Source organism: Acanthopagrus latus, chromosome 10 (assembly GCF_904848185.1).
Source record: "Acanthopagrus latus isolate v.2019 chromosome 10, fAcaLat1.1, whole genome shotgun sequence".
NCBI classification, from domain to species: Eukaryota; Metazoa; Chordata; class Actinopteri; order Spariformes; family Sparidae; genus Acanthopagrus; species Acanthopagrus latus.
Window position 1 is genome coordinate 9,680,874 of NC_051048.1, and position 16,717 is coordinate 9,697,590.

General features: G+C 40.3%; 1 protein-coding gene across 3 annotated transcripts in view; it reads right to left on the bottom strand.

Moving 5' to 3' along the window:
• The window catches only part of rell1 (RELT like 1), a 29,411-nt gene extending 13,112 nt beyond the window's left edge, over positions 1 to 16,299 (bottom strand). Inside the window, exons 1-3 of one of the 3 annotated variants that reach the window (XR_005077376.1) lie at positions 16,064 to 16,299; positions 8,023 to 8,241; positions 3,224 to 3,295 (exon numbers count right to left, since the gene is read on the bottom strand). Coding sequence is in view for 2 of the 3 variants with exons in the window: in XM_037112580.1 (XP_036968475.1) it covers positions 3,224 to 3,295; positions 8,023 to 8,241; positions 16,064 to 16,088 (316 nt within the window). In the remaining variant the exon portion in view is untranslated. The remainder of the gene's footprint in view (positions 1 to 3,223; positions 3,296 to 8,022; positions 8,242 to 16,063) is intronic. The other 2 variants (XM_037112581.1, XM_037112580.1) reach the window with 2 other exon arrangements.
• Positions 16,300 to 16,717: the final 418 nt, after the last annotated feature.

A 16,717-nucleotide genomic window follows, 5' to 3' on the forward strand; every position in this document is an offset into this window, starting at 1 on the left:
TATTTCACTTCCTGCCAAAGTTACAACAGTTTTTGACTGATTGATAGATTTATTTCCTGCTTTTCACACTGGTTTAGCAACATTACCCTTTTCTTTCATTAAATCTTTCTGGTCATAATGTCCAGTGAAAATAATTCCCCCCAAATACAATTTAATTGTAGGTGGAGTAGGCGATTCCAGGAAAAGATTGTTGATTGTTGAGCTTTGGCGGCGGTAGTTGGAATGAGGTCAACAATAACAACCTTTCCTCAAAATTGCAGACAGAAGCAATATGGTGAAGAACTTGAGATCAGACAGGCCCAACATGCAAATATGTTCCGCATCTAACCAGGTCTAATGACAGTCGCAAGATTGCTGATGTCGTCTCTGAGAATGTTTTTTTAAGTGTTTGTCTGCAGCATTGAAATCCTCCAAGACACGTCGTTCAGTACCAAAAACCAATGTGTCGGGCTCAGCTGGAAAAAAGGTGATGTGACGTGCTGCTGTTACAAATATTTAATTAAAAAACTTAATGACAGAAGATAAGCTGTGTTTTTGGGTGTTAATCTGTAGCTCTTGTTTTTATTTATTTGGTCATGTACATATATTTGATGGGAGGACAAATATGAAAACAAGTTTTCAGGGGGTTTTAAAGTTAAACAGCTTCTTTGACAAAGACGGACTATTGCAATGTATTGTATATACACATATTTCCTGGTCCCACTGTATTGACCGTTATCTCTTTTTGGTGACATCACATATACGTTACCAATGCAGCTTCAACAAATCCTGACAATGGTTAACAATTTTCAGTCTGATGGGTTTTGGTGCAAGTTTTTCAGACTATTTTATCCTTTAAATTAAAGAAAACAGACTCAATACACAGTATTCAAGTATAGACACTGAAGATATCATCAGTGTAAAACTTAAGCAGTTCTTAATTGCAAATATATTCTTATTTTCGTGAAGTTTGACTGAAAAATTTAAGTCCTGGAGCTGGCAGAAATACAAAAGAAATAATTTAAGTAATAAATACATGTCATCTATCCTCTGGTTGGATTTTATTCTGAAGTTTGTTACACTATATTGAATGAGAAAAAGTACACTTGTATTCTGTAGATGCAACTCATGGTGGCGTCTCAGTTCTTCTGTTCATTTATATACAAACTGCCACTGCCAGTGGAAATGTGACACACACGCATCGCTTCCTGTGTTCCACATAATAATTTCCATGGAAAATACTTACAAGGGGGGTTTTAGAGTAGCCAGTAGTGAGGCTTTTAAGTTTTCTAGGTCGAATTTTCAAAGAGCTCAAACATACGAAGCACCACAACGTGACACCAGACTGACAACGTGAGGCTTTAGTCACAGCTAACGGACTTCCAACTCCACAAACATTTTTACTGCCAAAGGAGTGATGAGTCAGCTCAAACTCTGCTTCCTCAAGGGGGACAGAATATGTGAGACATCTGTGGAAGATTATACATTATATTTTTAGATAATTATTATTATCATTATTATTATTATATTACTGTATGATGTTACAACAGTATTATATCGTTGTCATTCATTATCTGTTTATAAAGAAAGAGGCATTAAACGTGCTGACAACTACATCACTTAACATGTATACTAAAAAAGGCTAAATACGTTATTGTGTAAGGGTATGGGTGTTACTTCAAAAGATATCACATGTTTTATTCTAACTACAAGTGGTGCATCTTAACTGTGGGTAGATATTTTGTGGGACTTTTGTGACATTATTTTCTGGCCTTGTACCTAAAATTACTGAGATGTTGAGCTACGTTTTCAGGGTGGGTTACTACACATTGTATCCTAAACAGCTGTGGCGCTGTGAAAATTACAGTATAATCTTCTCCAGTATAATCATCTCTGTTTCATCTCCTTACATTAGGTAGGGAAAGAGGCCAAAGAGTAGGACCTCTGTGCTATTTTTTTTCTCTGTACGTATACAGGCAAAGAGATAACTACATGGTCAGTCCAAGCTGCCACGACACATCCGGGTGATCACGCATGGAGAGTCAGTCAATAAATTGCTCGACTGACCTGTTGTGTCATGTCAAAAAAAAAATATATCTTGAAATAAATAGTTGCTATGGACGCCCCCCGAAACTAAAAAAACATATTACTTTCCAAACAGGGCAACTTCTCAGATTGTTTGTAGCACGGAACCATGGGAAATTGCTCTTGGCAGGTTGATTGGACGAACCATCTGTCTATAGCAGGATGACTTTAACCAATTAAATCGATAAACCATGTGCTGTAGGAAAGCACTACCACCCAAGTTGGTTGATAAATCAAAATCTTACCAATGCCAGTCAAGGCAAGCCTTCATGTTGTTCTTTGCTCTACTTTCAGTGACGTCACCTGACTGTGCTGACCTCTTGAGGTTAATGTCGTTTTCAAACAACACTCTCTCACACCGAAACCACACCTGTAGCTGTCAGGATCTCCCAAAAGGCCGCTGAATGGTCTAAACCAGTGTGTTTGAGCTTTTAAGTCTGGCAAGATGTGTTCTCAAGATCAGTTAATCAAGTGAAGCACTCGTTGTACCTCTGAAAGTCTTTAAAATGTATGTACATTGGCCTGACTTCAATAGAACCCCACTGCTTTGGGGAGTTTTAGTAGCACTGAGGGAAATCCTGTAATCTCCATGTGCATTCATACTCATCAGGTTGATTGTATTCGATACAATACTAACATTAAACCTTATCTCATCTGTTGCCTTTTATAAACTCTGCTGAACAAAGAACAGCAATTACTCGCTATAATGATGGTGCTTGTGATTTATAAGGAATTCAGCTTCCTGTTCCGGTAAGGGGAAATCATTTCAGTGTACAGGAATAAGGCATTTAAACAACAGCCAAAACACCCCTCTTACTTTAATCGGCAACTGTGACGTGACCGACCACACTCATCACTAATTTTCGTAGAGAATTCCTCGGCAGTAGCCAGTTTGTCCTGCTGCTGAACTCTCCCGAACATCCTCATTCCTGACTCCCACACTCATTCACGCCACTACCACTACACAGACAAGCACTTCCTTCCTGGATAATGTGTGACAGTGTGCCTGCTGGAACAACAATGGAGTGCCAGCTGTCATCACTTCATGGACGGAGGGTGAAAAAGGGTGCTAAATGTGTGTAATGTACAATTGAAAGTTACGTTTATAACAGTGAAAAAAAAAAAAGGCCTTTGTTAAGCCTGCATATCAGACACATACCTTCATTCTTCATGATGTAATGGACGATCTGCCCCACGGTGTCATTGTTTTCACTGAGGGTGTCATTCATGTCTGGAAGATAAGAAGACAAATAGAAGTACTTGCATTACTAAGTGTGTAGTGAGTATGAAAGTGATAATCTCAAGTAGCTTCGATTGGTAAACTTCAACAGAAAATTAAGTATAACATCTACAGGAAACTGTTTAGCTTCAAGGCATGTTTTTCGTGAACAGCCAGGAACCTTACATCATAAATGCCAAACATGACACCAATACATCATTTAAGAGCACTTGTTAATATAACAACCTGGTGACAACCGTCCCAGAGGTTTGTTTCTTTGAACAATGTGTTCAGAGAAATGATTAATAAAAACCAACACAATGACTCATAGGGCCTTTTATCCACCTATTAGCCCAGATTCAAGCTTGGTTTCATATTGTTGTACTACTGATGTTGTGAAATGAGAGACAACATTGTCTGTTAAAATATAGTATAATAGTGTTTTTGTGGTTTGTCTGCGTCTTAAACTTGGATTCATTCCAAATGTCAGCCACTTGGGGGCGGCACAACAAACTATAAATAAAGCACCGACTGATTATCACTTTATATGAACGAGACGTGCAAACAGCATCTCCTCTGACCCCTTCCCAGCATGTTCCAGACAGAGAATAACAACTTGTGTCCTCCAACAGGAGATTAAGAGTCCCTTCCTCTTTAACACAGCAGGCCGAAGAACTCTTAAATACATCAGTGTATCCTCTTGCTGAACCAAAATCCGTGTGTTCATCTCAGATCTGGATCTGAGGATATTATGTGATGTGTTTCTTGATGTGCTTTTATGAATTTGTGCCATATGCGTAAACTGAGACTAAAGTTGTATCATATCATACTGTATCGTTATAGAGTTGATAGAGCGACCTTTAGTAGCAAACTGTTGCCAATTTCCACATCTGTCACACTTGGAGCTCCAGACCAACTATTCACACTGGTTTGGACTGAATGAACACCAGCACCCAATCATACATTTCAATTCAATTTCCATACACATTATGTCCATTATTGTACACAGGAATAAAAGGTGAATAACATTTCTTCCTTCATTCAAATCACATTTTCAGATGCACCAGTGCGACAAATATAAACCTTAAGTTACACTTGACTGATTTTATTGCACATGGAGCAATTCTGATGTATTTGGAGTCATTTTCTTGGCCACCTGGAGTTTAAATTCCAGCACTCACTCTGCTTTTAGTTCCAACTCGAATGCTCACCAGCTAGACGCCAACTGTTTACATCCAATGTCTGGTGCTTAACAGATCATGTTGTAGTGATTTCTTTAGAGCTTATTCAGAAAAATATGCCCATAGTAGGAGAGGGATTGAATCAAAACATAAAAGTTGCTGGCCGTTACACCAAAAAAAAAAAAAAAAGAGCTGAAAAGTGCTACAACTCTCCATAGAGCTGTGGAAAACTGGAGAGTTGGATGACAATTTCTGTCGGTTTGTCACAAGGAGCAACCACTTTGACCGCCATACTCCTAAGACAAACCAAACACTGGCTCTAGCTAGATGCCACTAAATCCTAAACATTGTTCCTTTAAAGGCTCCAATGTTAGCTATGAGGCTTTTCTGGCAGAGTGCAATGATCAGTATGAGCATACACAGTATGTGTCCGTATAAATTTGCTTCAAGATTGGACTCAAGAGAAAGCGCACCAGCCCCTTTGAGGCACTTCCTCGAGCTTCCTGTCAATTGCTTCCTTAGTTTTTCTTCCTAATCTGTTTAGGCCAGTCATTGGAATCCTCTGCATGTCATGACTTATTCAAAAATGTCACCCACTCAGTGTAAAAGTCAGCTGTTCACAACTTACAAGAAGTCAGTGAAAAAGGTAAAAAAATAAATAAATAAATAAATAAAGCAAACAGAGGGAGAGGTAAAAGAGGAAACCTGATCATTGTGAAACAGGAGAGCTCTATCAACTGAATGAGTTGGGCCAGAACACACAAGCAATGTTTTCTCTCTCTCTCTACTCTTTTGTTGTCAACGTATCAGAGAGAAAGGGTTGGGCACAGCGAGGAGAGACACACAGAGCAAGACAGAGACAGCAGGGAAAAACCCTAATGCACTTATGACTGTTGTGCTGCTGGCAGGAAGATCACATTTACTCGACAAGAGACACAAGCTTTAGGCCCATCCGCTTCTGATACAAGCTCCACTTAAAGAAAAGGCTGACCCAGAAAAAGGAATATTCAGTCATTATCTAGCCATTCAAAACAGCGCTGTAGCGTTCTCCTAAACAACTGAGGCAGATGGAGACTTGTTTCAAACTGTACAAAAAAACCCTAAAAAAAAAAAACCCACAAACATAGAAATGGCTCCCTTCAGCTTGTCTGGCATAATCCAAGTCTCCAATAACTCATGTGGGTGCAGGAGCTTGAAAAAGGTGTAAAATAGTTAGCGGTATTCGATAGAGGTAGTTCAGGGTTTTGGCAAAATAGTGGGATATAGTGGAGATGTGTTTTGCCAGGAATGAGACTCTCCAGAAGTATGTGAGGACAAATAAAGTGAGAAAGGCAGACAAGCCTTGACAGCATGGCCTAAACAGTTCATCGTTCTGAAACATTTCTCATGCCGGTGAGACACTCCAGGGCAATCTAGTGACACCAGAGGTTTCACATCTGCACACGAGAAATACCAGAAGGAGGAGGAGAGAGCAGAGCGCCAACCGCGCTGCTTTACTGTGCAGTCATGCCACGCAACACACGAGCAAAAAAAAAAGTGACACGACACATGCAGAGAGTGAGAAAACTCCCACAAGCCATTACTCTTCTGAGAGGCCAGAAAACACGTTGTCAAGACAGCGCTCATGGCAATCAAGCATTTTCTGTGGTTATCATTATGAGTCAAAGGGACATTAAACTGGCCCTGTGCCGGGATTATTTCAGTTTTACCTGATTTAACACACCCCTGTTTGAGTCATGAATGTCAAATGTCTTCCTGGTTTCTGTAGGCCTCCACTCCTTACATAGACAGACACAATAGAGGACTATGGCTGACATGAAGCTGAGATTTAACAAGACAATATTGAAAGCATGTCATGATGACTTTAAATACACTGTGAGTAGGTTTGTAGGTATGCTTTCTGAAGATTCATTCATCAGCACAAACCACTTCTTTAAGGGTTCAAAGCAATTTTACACATTAAAGTGTGTTTAGTGGTCTTGGGGAGCACTACAGCATGTGTGAAAAAGTAGTATAAAGCCATTTGTGGCTTCAGGGGAAGCTGTGTGTAATCCCCTGAATTGCCCCCAAGTTGCATTGTGGGTAATGTAGGCACCAGGCAGGTTTTCAAAAGCAGTCCACTAGCATTACACTCATATCACACTGTGTGACTCTTTACAGAAAGCTTAAAAAAGAAAAAGAAAAGCTATTCCACACAGTCTTCGTCCCTTCCACAGCCTGGCGCCTACATTACCCACAATTCAATTTAGCCACAGGGTGACATCACTGCAGGAAATTTATCAGATTACATGCAGCTTCCTCTGAAGCCACAAAAGGCTTTAAACTATTCATTTCACATAAAACTGGCAGTTACCATTTAAATGATGGTGCCTAAAATAAATAAGCTCTGACATGAATAGGTTTTTAGTTTTAATCATGTTTAAGGCATACAGAATTACTGAGAAACGTTTGCTGAAGAAAGGAACTGTTCACATTCTTCTCTTATCAACATCTTTCAGCACCTACACCTACAATCTCATTAGTATCAGGAATGTACGACCAGCCTGTAAGTACAGGGGGGCAAGTCGGTGCATCTCGTGATTGTCCTGCAAGTTGGCTGACCTTGTTTCTCATCATCCAATGACAGGAGAGTGGTAAACCTCAGGCAGGCCAGTGACTCATGAAGAAATGACATTTTCTGTATTTACTTTTCAGTTGACAGCCTCACGGTCTGACTGATTGCAAAGAGCGCTTGGTCCGATGCTGGACATCAGTTAATGTTTAACTTGATCGGAATTTTTTCAATTCATGAGCTGCTGTTGTGAAGCAGGCGAGGAAAAAGTAGAATTTTAAGACTTTCATTAAAAAAATAAGTCAATAAGTCAGCCTTACGGTATCACCATGTCAGAGCCGCATTAGGTAAGCAGTTACGCAAATTGCAAACTGAACATCCTACCGCTGCTTTACATTAGAGGCTTACGTTAAGAGGAAGCCACAGGAAACAATTTACGTATTTATGGACATTGTTAGAGTTGACCGCAATCAATCATCTCTAAAGCGAAAGATACATTTCTGCATTTTTCACTTTACAGCGTGCAGTTTTGTTTTTTTTTGTGGAAACCTACACATGCCGTGCTCGGACTGAAACCAGATTGTGTATGCGGATATAATTCACTGATTCCATTATCAAAACGATGCAAGTTTGTTTAGCTGCACTGTAAACACATACGCCAACCATTTTTTCAAGAGAGAAATCATTAATATATTAATGCATCTGACCTGATGCTGTATCTTCTGCATATCAGCAATTTACAACTTCTCTTCCGTCAAACAATTCCTACTTCTCTCCCTTATCTTATCTAATCACGTCTCCAGTTGAGATGAATATAAGTGTGGCTGGGCAGTAATCTTGGGAGTGTGGTGTATAAAGATGATGGATGTGTTTGACGCCAATGCAATAAAAACATTAAGTGCTCTGCTCATTAACACATCTCCAGAAGTTGGCAGTGTCCCATTTTCCAACTACTAAGCGTGTTTAGAATTGCTTTAAAATCCCTCCCTCTATTCAGATTTCCTTACCTGTACCCAGCTCAAGGTCCCTCTCTTCTTCCTCACACTCCTCCTCATCATCCTGGGCCTCTGTCGTGCACCGGTAGCCCTTCCTCTTCAACACGTGGCAGATCACCACCCCCAACAGGCCGAGAAGGAAGAACGTGGGCACCAGGGCAAAAGCAATGTAGTCCGGTTTGGCCCCGCTTGCTGGTTCGCCGCCTTCTCCATTATCTGCGGTCTGGCCTGCTGGAGGATGGAGAGTGATCGTGCAGTCATTATGTCAGGTATTGACACAACAGGAGACAAAACAAACTCCCCGAAAAACAGTGGATTGTCATTACAACGCCCTTGATGGCAACTTGATATCCACATTGAGTTGGAAGGCACGCTCGAGGCCCGCGCCGAGCAGCTGGGGGGATTTAAATGCTATGAGCCGCAAAGTGACGGAGCTTTTATGCTCCAATTCCTGGCTCAATCCAGTCTCTGCTCTCTAACTGCTGACCTGTCGCAAGCTGTCCCCCCCTTTTGAGGACTCAAAGGGAATGAAATGGCAAAGTCACAACATTATTTAAAGTTCAGAGGCACTGAGTTAAAGCCTGCCCCAAACACTTACACAGCTGACACGAAGCCTGTTAGCTATATCTCAATTTTTTACTGTAACTGGAGCAAGATGAGCAGAGACCATAAACTTTACCACTCCAGTTTGAGCTTCACTCGCCCACCTGCCCACCGGACTTTAGACCCATCAGGGTGCTAAAAGACTCTTGCGAAGGGTGCAGAGGCTACTGAGCACAGTACACTGGACTTTATATTCAAACAACTGAAGACACACCCTTTGGGCTGAAACTAGCGATTTCTTTCAACACTGATTCATTGTTTAGTCTATGATATGTAAAGAGGCAGTTAAATGCCAATCACACCTTCCCATTGACACAGTTTTGTCTTTATCTGGCTTATGTCCGACCACCAGAGAAACTTAACTGCATTGCTTTCATAATAAATGGTTTTACTGGCTCAGTCAGGTAATATAAGATGCCTTTTTTTTTTTTTAAATTTCAAAATGAACATCTGATTTGATGTTATAAAGTGCAATGATCATTGCAATGGATGAAAATCTGACAATGGAAAAGGTGTAGGAACCCTGGTGATCAAAAATACAGGGCTCGACTAACCTGTCCCCACCATTTTCCAATAACTGTCCTGAAAAACACTTCTAACCACCCAAGAGTGAATGTCAAGCATCGAAAAAACAGAATGTAGTTATATAACTGTGCTACTGTGAGTTGTCAGTTAAACTTGTTTTGCTGTCACAACTGTGTTCGCTGTTAAAGGCTCCATGTTCCTTCGGAACAGAAAGTCTCAGTACTGCAGTGTGTTCAGCTCTGTTAGCCAAACACACGGCATGATGCGAGTCATCTCTTGTCCATTTCAACACAGATTTGATGTTCAAAATGCAGCATTATTGAGGAAAAATAAGACGTGCTCCCCAGTCGATGAGTGATCAGTGAGTTTGCTGTGTCCTTTCGGATTTTGACACGTCACGCCAACAGCCAGCTAATGTGAAATGATAGTTATAACATTCAACTCAAACACATTTTCTTTTGTCCACAGGATGACAGAATGCCAGTAAGTCCCATGTCCTGAAGAAAACAAAGCCAACCCTCACTGTTGAGAAGCTTTAACTCGCAAATGTTTGGCCTTATTGCTTACAGAATAAGGTATCTACATACTTGCAGGACATATCTAGTCTGTTAAACAATAAACAAGTCACTCATTCACATGACTGAACATTCTCATATATACATTTTACCCTCATTTTGGCCCTGATGTCTTCAAAGTGATCAGGTCAGAAGGTCAGAGAGTCGACCGTGACCTGTGGTCAGCTACAGGGGGAAAAGCTCCCCTGGCTCCTGCTGCTGGCCCACCACGTGAGGCATTCCAACACACAAGAGTGCTTTTGTCTGGTTTCCTGTTCGCATCAGTGTGTGTGTGTGTGTACACACACACTGGGCGTCTGTGAGTGTGAGAGACACACACAGAGAGACAGAAATGTAGATCACAGTTTCAATTGAATCTCAATCATATGTCACAATCAAATCCTGTGTGTCACGCCATTTTGAAACATACCACAGCACTGTGCGTGTGTATAGGCATGTATCTGCTTACCTAACCATTTGCGTCCTGATGCATACAGGGATTTGTGGCCTCCCATTGTCCCAGCTGCCTGGTGCATCAGACTGAACACACTGATAAAGGCCATTGTGTGCTGACTGACCATCCTGTGACCGACTGTTGTGTGTCTGTGTGCTAATATCTTCACACTAACCGGCTGCCCTGGCACGGTCTCATGCCTCTAGGAAAGACTCGCAAGTGATCACAGGCCAATTGTGTTAAAAGCATTGGAAAAAAGACTAGAGGCTGGCACATGAGTCCGTGAAGGAGGATTTGGAGTTGAGTCATGAGTCTCTTAGCGACCACAGCTGGTACCATGGTGAAAATCCTCAGTGGGAATTCCAAAAAATACAGCAAAGTGTGAAACACATTACCTTCATACAGTAGTTCTGTGAGTTCACACAGATTAATGCTATATAACTGCGATATTCTTTTCCCCAGCTCGTTCACCAATTCAAAACAACGTTGATTTGTGACACAGTTTCAAAAAGATATAAATAGAGCTGCTAACTTAACCTAAATACTTTGAGTGGAGTAAAAGGAGAAGCGAAAGTCAAGGATGAATGAGCTAGTGCTTTATTCATCCTGAGAGAAGTTGCTGTGCAGCTGTTGCATTTCAAAGTGGAAAAGAATGCATCCACAGAGTGCTAGAATAAAAAATATCAATAAATATACAGAAGTCCACTAAGCAGAAAATATTCAAACTGAGAATATCTGACATGTTTTGCTTCATAATTTGCTTAAATAGAGATTGTTCACTTTATATATAAATATAACTATTCTCTGGATTTTGAGATTTGAGGGTACAAGAAACGCATGTCTAACAGTGAGCAGCAGCCGTACTGTAGCAAGGAAACATGAAATTCAATTTGACGCTTAAACTCTTTTCAAGTTCCCTGCCACCGTCACTGATAAGAGGCATTCCCAAACGTATCAGCAAAAGTATTTCTGTCTTCAGTTTGAAATCTTCCAATTGATTCATCCTTTCGGAGCCAAGTGCAGGCTGAAAAGGTCGGCATTACTGTTCTGCTAGTTTAATTTCCTGCCGTTTCATGAGGATTTACGCTGTGAGAATTTCTGTCTGCCGGAAGGTTATCGACGTCTCCGCTGTAACAGACTCTTTCAAGAAGTGATGCGAAATCAATCCCGGCAAAAACCAACCGGGGAGAGCGATTTGAGCTGTGTGACAGTTTAGCAGTGTGCTCTGCCTCCTCTCCTCTTCCTTTGATTTTGCCTTACACAATATGGAACATGGGAAGCAATCACTGTTTATCAGCAGTGCAGTGCTGCTGACTGATGACCACACCACAATGCCAAAGGGCATGTGAGAAAAGAGGATGTGAATGTTCCTTAATGCTGACGGCAGCTGAAAATCTCATGACACCACCAAGCACATTGTGTATCTATTAACCTAAACTTTTTTTTTTTTTCCATTTCATTTTTGTTGCCAGATAATTTCCAACTCTCTGAGTCATTTTGGGGAAAATTAGGTTAAGGTCTTAAAAGAGGAACTCAGGAATGGATTTTCGTGCCCATGAGTTAACTCTCAGCTAAATTCACTTGGTAATGTGATCCTTAACAAGATGTAACTGTATTATTCTCCTCCATTTACTTGTCTTAGGAAGAGGAGAGGAAGGAAATGGGCGCTGTTTGATGTCTCCTCATTGACCACTGCTGGGCTAGTTAGCCTCTCCTTCCTATTTTACAACAATGTCTATGGCCTTGTTCATATGGCCGGCCTAAATCTGTTTTTTTGGTACATCCAGATTGTATTCAGACTGATTCTTGAAAGTCCGAACGCAAAATAAATGACCGGATCTAAGCCACATACAGTGCAGGGTGAGCTGCAGGTACAACTTCAGCTTTTGTTTTTGGGATTGCATTTTCAGTTTTTGAACTAGGATCACTCTAAAACTTTCATCATGTAGTTGTAACATGGGTAAGTCCACCAACTATATTAAAGTTACTACGCCACCATCAGCTGTTAGGTAAATAACAACAGGATGATCAAGACCCCACATTTCTTGTATCCCTGTAGATTCATTTAACAAAAGAACAGCACTTTAAGTAACTCAATAGCTATAAAAATGCATAACGAGGCCATCAATCAAGAATATGTTTCCCAACTGTTGATGAAGTCACAGTAAACATCCTGTAAAAGGCTAACATTTGACCATAACAACAAATTAGAAAAAAACATTTGTGGTCTTCAGCTGAACACTGAATATGAATGGGTTAAAATCCGCAGGCCTTTTGTGGCTGAGCCATTTCCTCATAGCCCGGAAATCATGCACAGCTAGAAAAGCAAATCTCAGACCCAGTGACTTACAATCAACCACATCTCACTGCGGAATACACAAGACGCAGCTGTCATTTCAACCCCTGGTCCTTTATCCAGTGAGATGACTCATTAACAGCAATTAAAGCTCTCAAATTGGAGCACTGATACCTCGAGAGATGTCAGCACATGATGGCAATTATTCCCAATGTGATCAGTGGAGTGCCTGCATTTGGACATTCATGAGCATGCACTTGTTGTGCAGAACGTTGCTAAGCTGCATCATCACGCTGAATATTGATTAGTGAACAGAAAAAAAGTCCAATTTCCCTGTGAGAATGAGACAATTACTGCCTCAGATTGAAACAGTCCAGATACAGGGTTGGAGCATTTAAACAAGATGGTCACATGTAGAAAAAAAAGGGAAGATGACTGGTTGCTTTATCTAACACAATGTAGGCAAAAATTGTGTTGGGTGCTCTTGGAAAACGGGAGAAAACGGTGATTCCAAAGGTCATCCAGACACTCCACACTTCTCTTATTACGCACACTGGAGTCTATTTTGTGTGTTGCAAGCATGTACACTTCTTTGCACATTGTCAGCTTAGCGTCATCTTATCTCCTGTTATTTCATTGCTTCATTGACCTGAATTCACCTACATGTCATTGCCTGCGTCATGTGATTGCCTTAAATTAGCTGTGGTCAATTTATAGATGAGTCAACATAAGGTGGTGTTTGTTTGGAGCCCTGATGAAGACATAATGGTTGGAAACATTTCTGCTTTTTTGGGATTGCTCTTCGATTTAGCCATGACAGTAAAGGCTTAAAAGTGTGGTCTATGAAATGTTGGAAAATAGCGAAAACGATTCCAAGAAGTTAACATATTCTAACTGCCTGTCAGAGAAAAGCAGCAGAAGAAGAAGATGGAAGCAGGGGAGGGCATTGTTCTCTTTTAATTCTGACAAACGACTAATCAATGAATCATCACACTATTGCTCAGCTCCTCTTGCCACATGTAAAGCAAGTATAGCATCTTAATAACTGTGCAGACACGAAGAGGATCTTCTTACTGTGGCATGTTTAAAAATGTAGTTTGATACAAGGAATGGCTCAGCTCCAAAGCTTTCACCAGTGATGTAACCTCATCGATACCTGTGTGGTTTGGAGCAACATCCGTTTAGCTCAACTGCAAATATGTTTCTGAAAAACTCCCACATTCCCAGATGGCAGTGAACTATTCATCTTCATTTAAAAGCATCTTTAATGCAATATCAAAAACAAAGCTACCAGCTGGTTCATTTGGAGATACGAAGGAATGTCTGGCATTAGTCCACAGTAAAATAAACACTGTACCTGCTTTATTTTCCATGTAGAGCAGTGCTTCCCAAACATTTCTGTTCCCTCAGTGCATGTTGTATTTTTATGTGTAGATCCAGTATGAGATTTACTTCAGACACTGTTCAATTTAAAAGGACTGAGGAGGTGAAAGTATCCAAAATTTAGCAAGAAAAACATAGTAGAGCTGAACATTGTGCAAAAATATCCAATATCGTGATTGTTTTGACAATATCACAATTGTGATGAGACACGGTTTTAGTGGGAATGGTAATTTTTGCATTGAAAATAAAAATAAATGACTTCAGTTTGATCTGTTTGTCTGCACCAAACAAATGTGTTTCACTTATGCCTGGAGGATATGATTTGTAGGCCTTGGCATCTAAGTGGCGCTGCACTGCTTCATTGGTGTTGGTATGTTTTCACACATTTTATCGATATAATAAACATTGCAGTTCTTGTGATTTGGATATTGCACTTGGCTCTAACTAGTTAGGCAAAAGTCAGGAAAATAAACAACAAAAATATGTTTTTGTTTCCTTTCTCATTATTTCAATCATCTTGTGACCGTTCACATTTGTCTTGGGAAACTCTTGGGGGGGTCTCGACCCCTAGGATGCGAACCACTGACCTAGAGACCACAACAACTTCCTCGCCTGCAAACGAGTCTCAAGCTCGACTGGAAAAGTTTATACTACATGCTGCAGCACATGAAGTGGTGAAGACAGCTAAAACTAACCAAGACCCACAGTATGCTTTTATATTACATGCAGTCTTGATACCAAACCAACTCAGTGCATGACTTGGTCTAATTCAATAAGCATGACAATTGAGCCCTGGCCTTTTGCATGCCACAGACTCCTGTGGACTCCCCATGGAAATGGAAACAGGCCCGACATTTTAAAGGTTATGGAAAGAACCGAAGCATCAGCTCAGCCGGAACCAAAAGAAATGCTGGCCTGAGTATTTCTTAACGCAAAGACTTGTATAGTAATCTTCTGTGACACATAAATGGCCCTGGCAGTATTTCAAAATATCCCCTGACTCTTACTTAAGGCTTTTAACAGACTGCAAAACATTCATTTTGACCCCTTTTGATACATACCTCATTCTGAATCGATACGACAAATCGCATTTGCTGTTTGCATTGTTTGTGCAGCTCCAATATTATTACACCTTGGCAGCTGGTTCCTGTCATTCACGTACATAACTGTGCATACGTTTTGGAGAAGAAGTTCAAACTAAGAATTTGAGTATTTACAGTGTCCATGAGGTAATGATACAAACTCAGGCATATTGATTTCTCGATAACTGAAAAAACTAAACAGCTGTTCGAATAAGGTCCCCAGAACGCTGTTTGAAGCTAGAAAGGTGGCAGGGTCCGCCACACATAAACAAAGTAAAACAAGTATGAAATTGTATTGTCCTTTAAAGTCGGTTAGAGTTAGGGTTTTTATTGTTTAACCAGTCATAAAAAAAACGAAGACTTTGTTTATCTATTTAGTTTATTGGCACTTATAAAAAAAATCAAGTTAATGGAAAAAAAAATCTTCCCCAAAACTAGATAGTGCTCCTTTAAGTCACCATTTTAAAGAGGTTATTTCAAGCAGATAATATACATCTACAGATATTTTGCTTTCAACAGACATGAAGTTTTTCCATCTCAAATAGGTTTGCTATCTATGTGTCATAACCTAGGTGGGTTTTATATGTTAAACACAGAAAAATGGCAGTTTTTAGGAAATAGAAACTTTGGTTCCCAATACAATAAACGGGGTAAGATCTTGTGAAAAGTATTCCTTTACACTTCTGAGATTCATAAAACATATTTCTGTAACGTACAAAAAGACACCCTACAGTGTTGGTCCGTGTAAGGTTATATAACGTTAATTAGCTATAACTGAGTTTATTTTAAGGTAGGTTGTTTGATTACTTCATAGTGTCACATCTTATTAAAAATACTCGATATATTTTTGTCCGCTTACCCCTCTCCAAATGAGCAGCTTCGGGTAAAGTTGGGCTGTCTGTCAGCAAACTTGAGCAGCCGTCAGTTACGTTTCAACAAGCTAGCTTAGCTGACGTTAGATTTTCCTTCAACGTCAAGACACTTTGCCCAAACGTAAATTGTGAAACTCTGTGGCGGTTTTAAAATGACAGTAAACTTTTTGTTTTTTGTTTTCTGAGGAGATGAGAAGACACTGACGGCTCCTAACCGTGCAGCCCAGCAAAACCCTTTTCCTTTTCACGCCACAGAAATTTAAAAACAAACGTTGGAAACTTACGCGTAGTGGTGGTTTTATCAGCCATTGATGGACGGGACCGCTGCTAGCCGGGGGATCGGTGGAGACGTTTATCATAGGTGGTCGTTGGAGCCTCTGGTCACGACCGACCGTGGTCAAACTAAAAGTAAAGGAGGGACTTGTTCCAAACATGAACGTATTTCCTAATTTCCACACAGCGGATACGCCCTACTGTTAAAGCGGTACTCCCCCAGCTACAGAGAGCAATACACAGCGGGGGCTGCGAGATGATTCACTCACTGTTACTTCCGCCTTCGGTGACTGCTGATCATTAGGATCTGATCGTTTCGGCAGCGCAGGAAGTATATTTAGAAAACTGAGCAAATACTGCAATTACAATTTTCAGTTAAATGTACTTCACTTGACTATATTAATGTTCCCCTACTTTATGTTTATACTCATATAGATTATTATACATCATTACAAACTAATCTTTAAGTACCGTGTTTTATTTTATTTTTGAAGAAGTGAAAAGATTTCCCTCTCCCTTTGGGAAACCACCAATTCTATATAATAATTATGGATGATAATTATTTATTAAAATTGCCCAAATCAAAGTCAGGTGCAGGTCAGCCTCTTGTGGCTGAAATGAGCTTTTCAAAATAAACACGTTTTTTTTCCAGATACAGAAAAAAA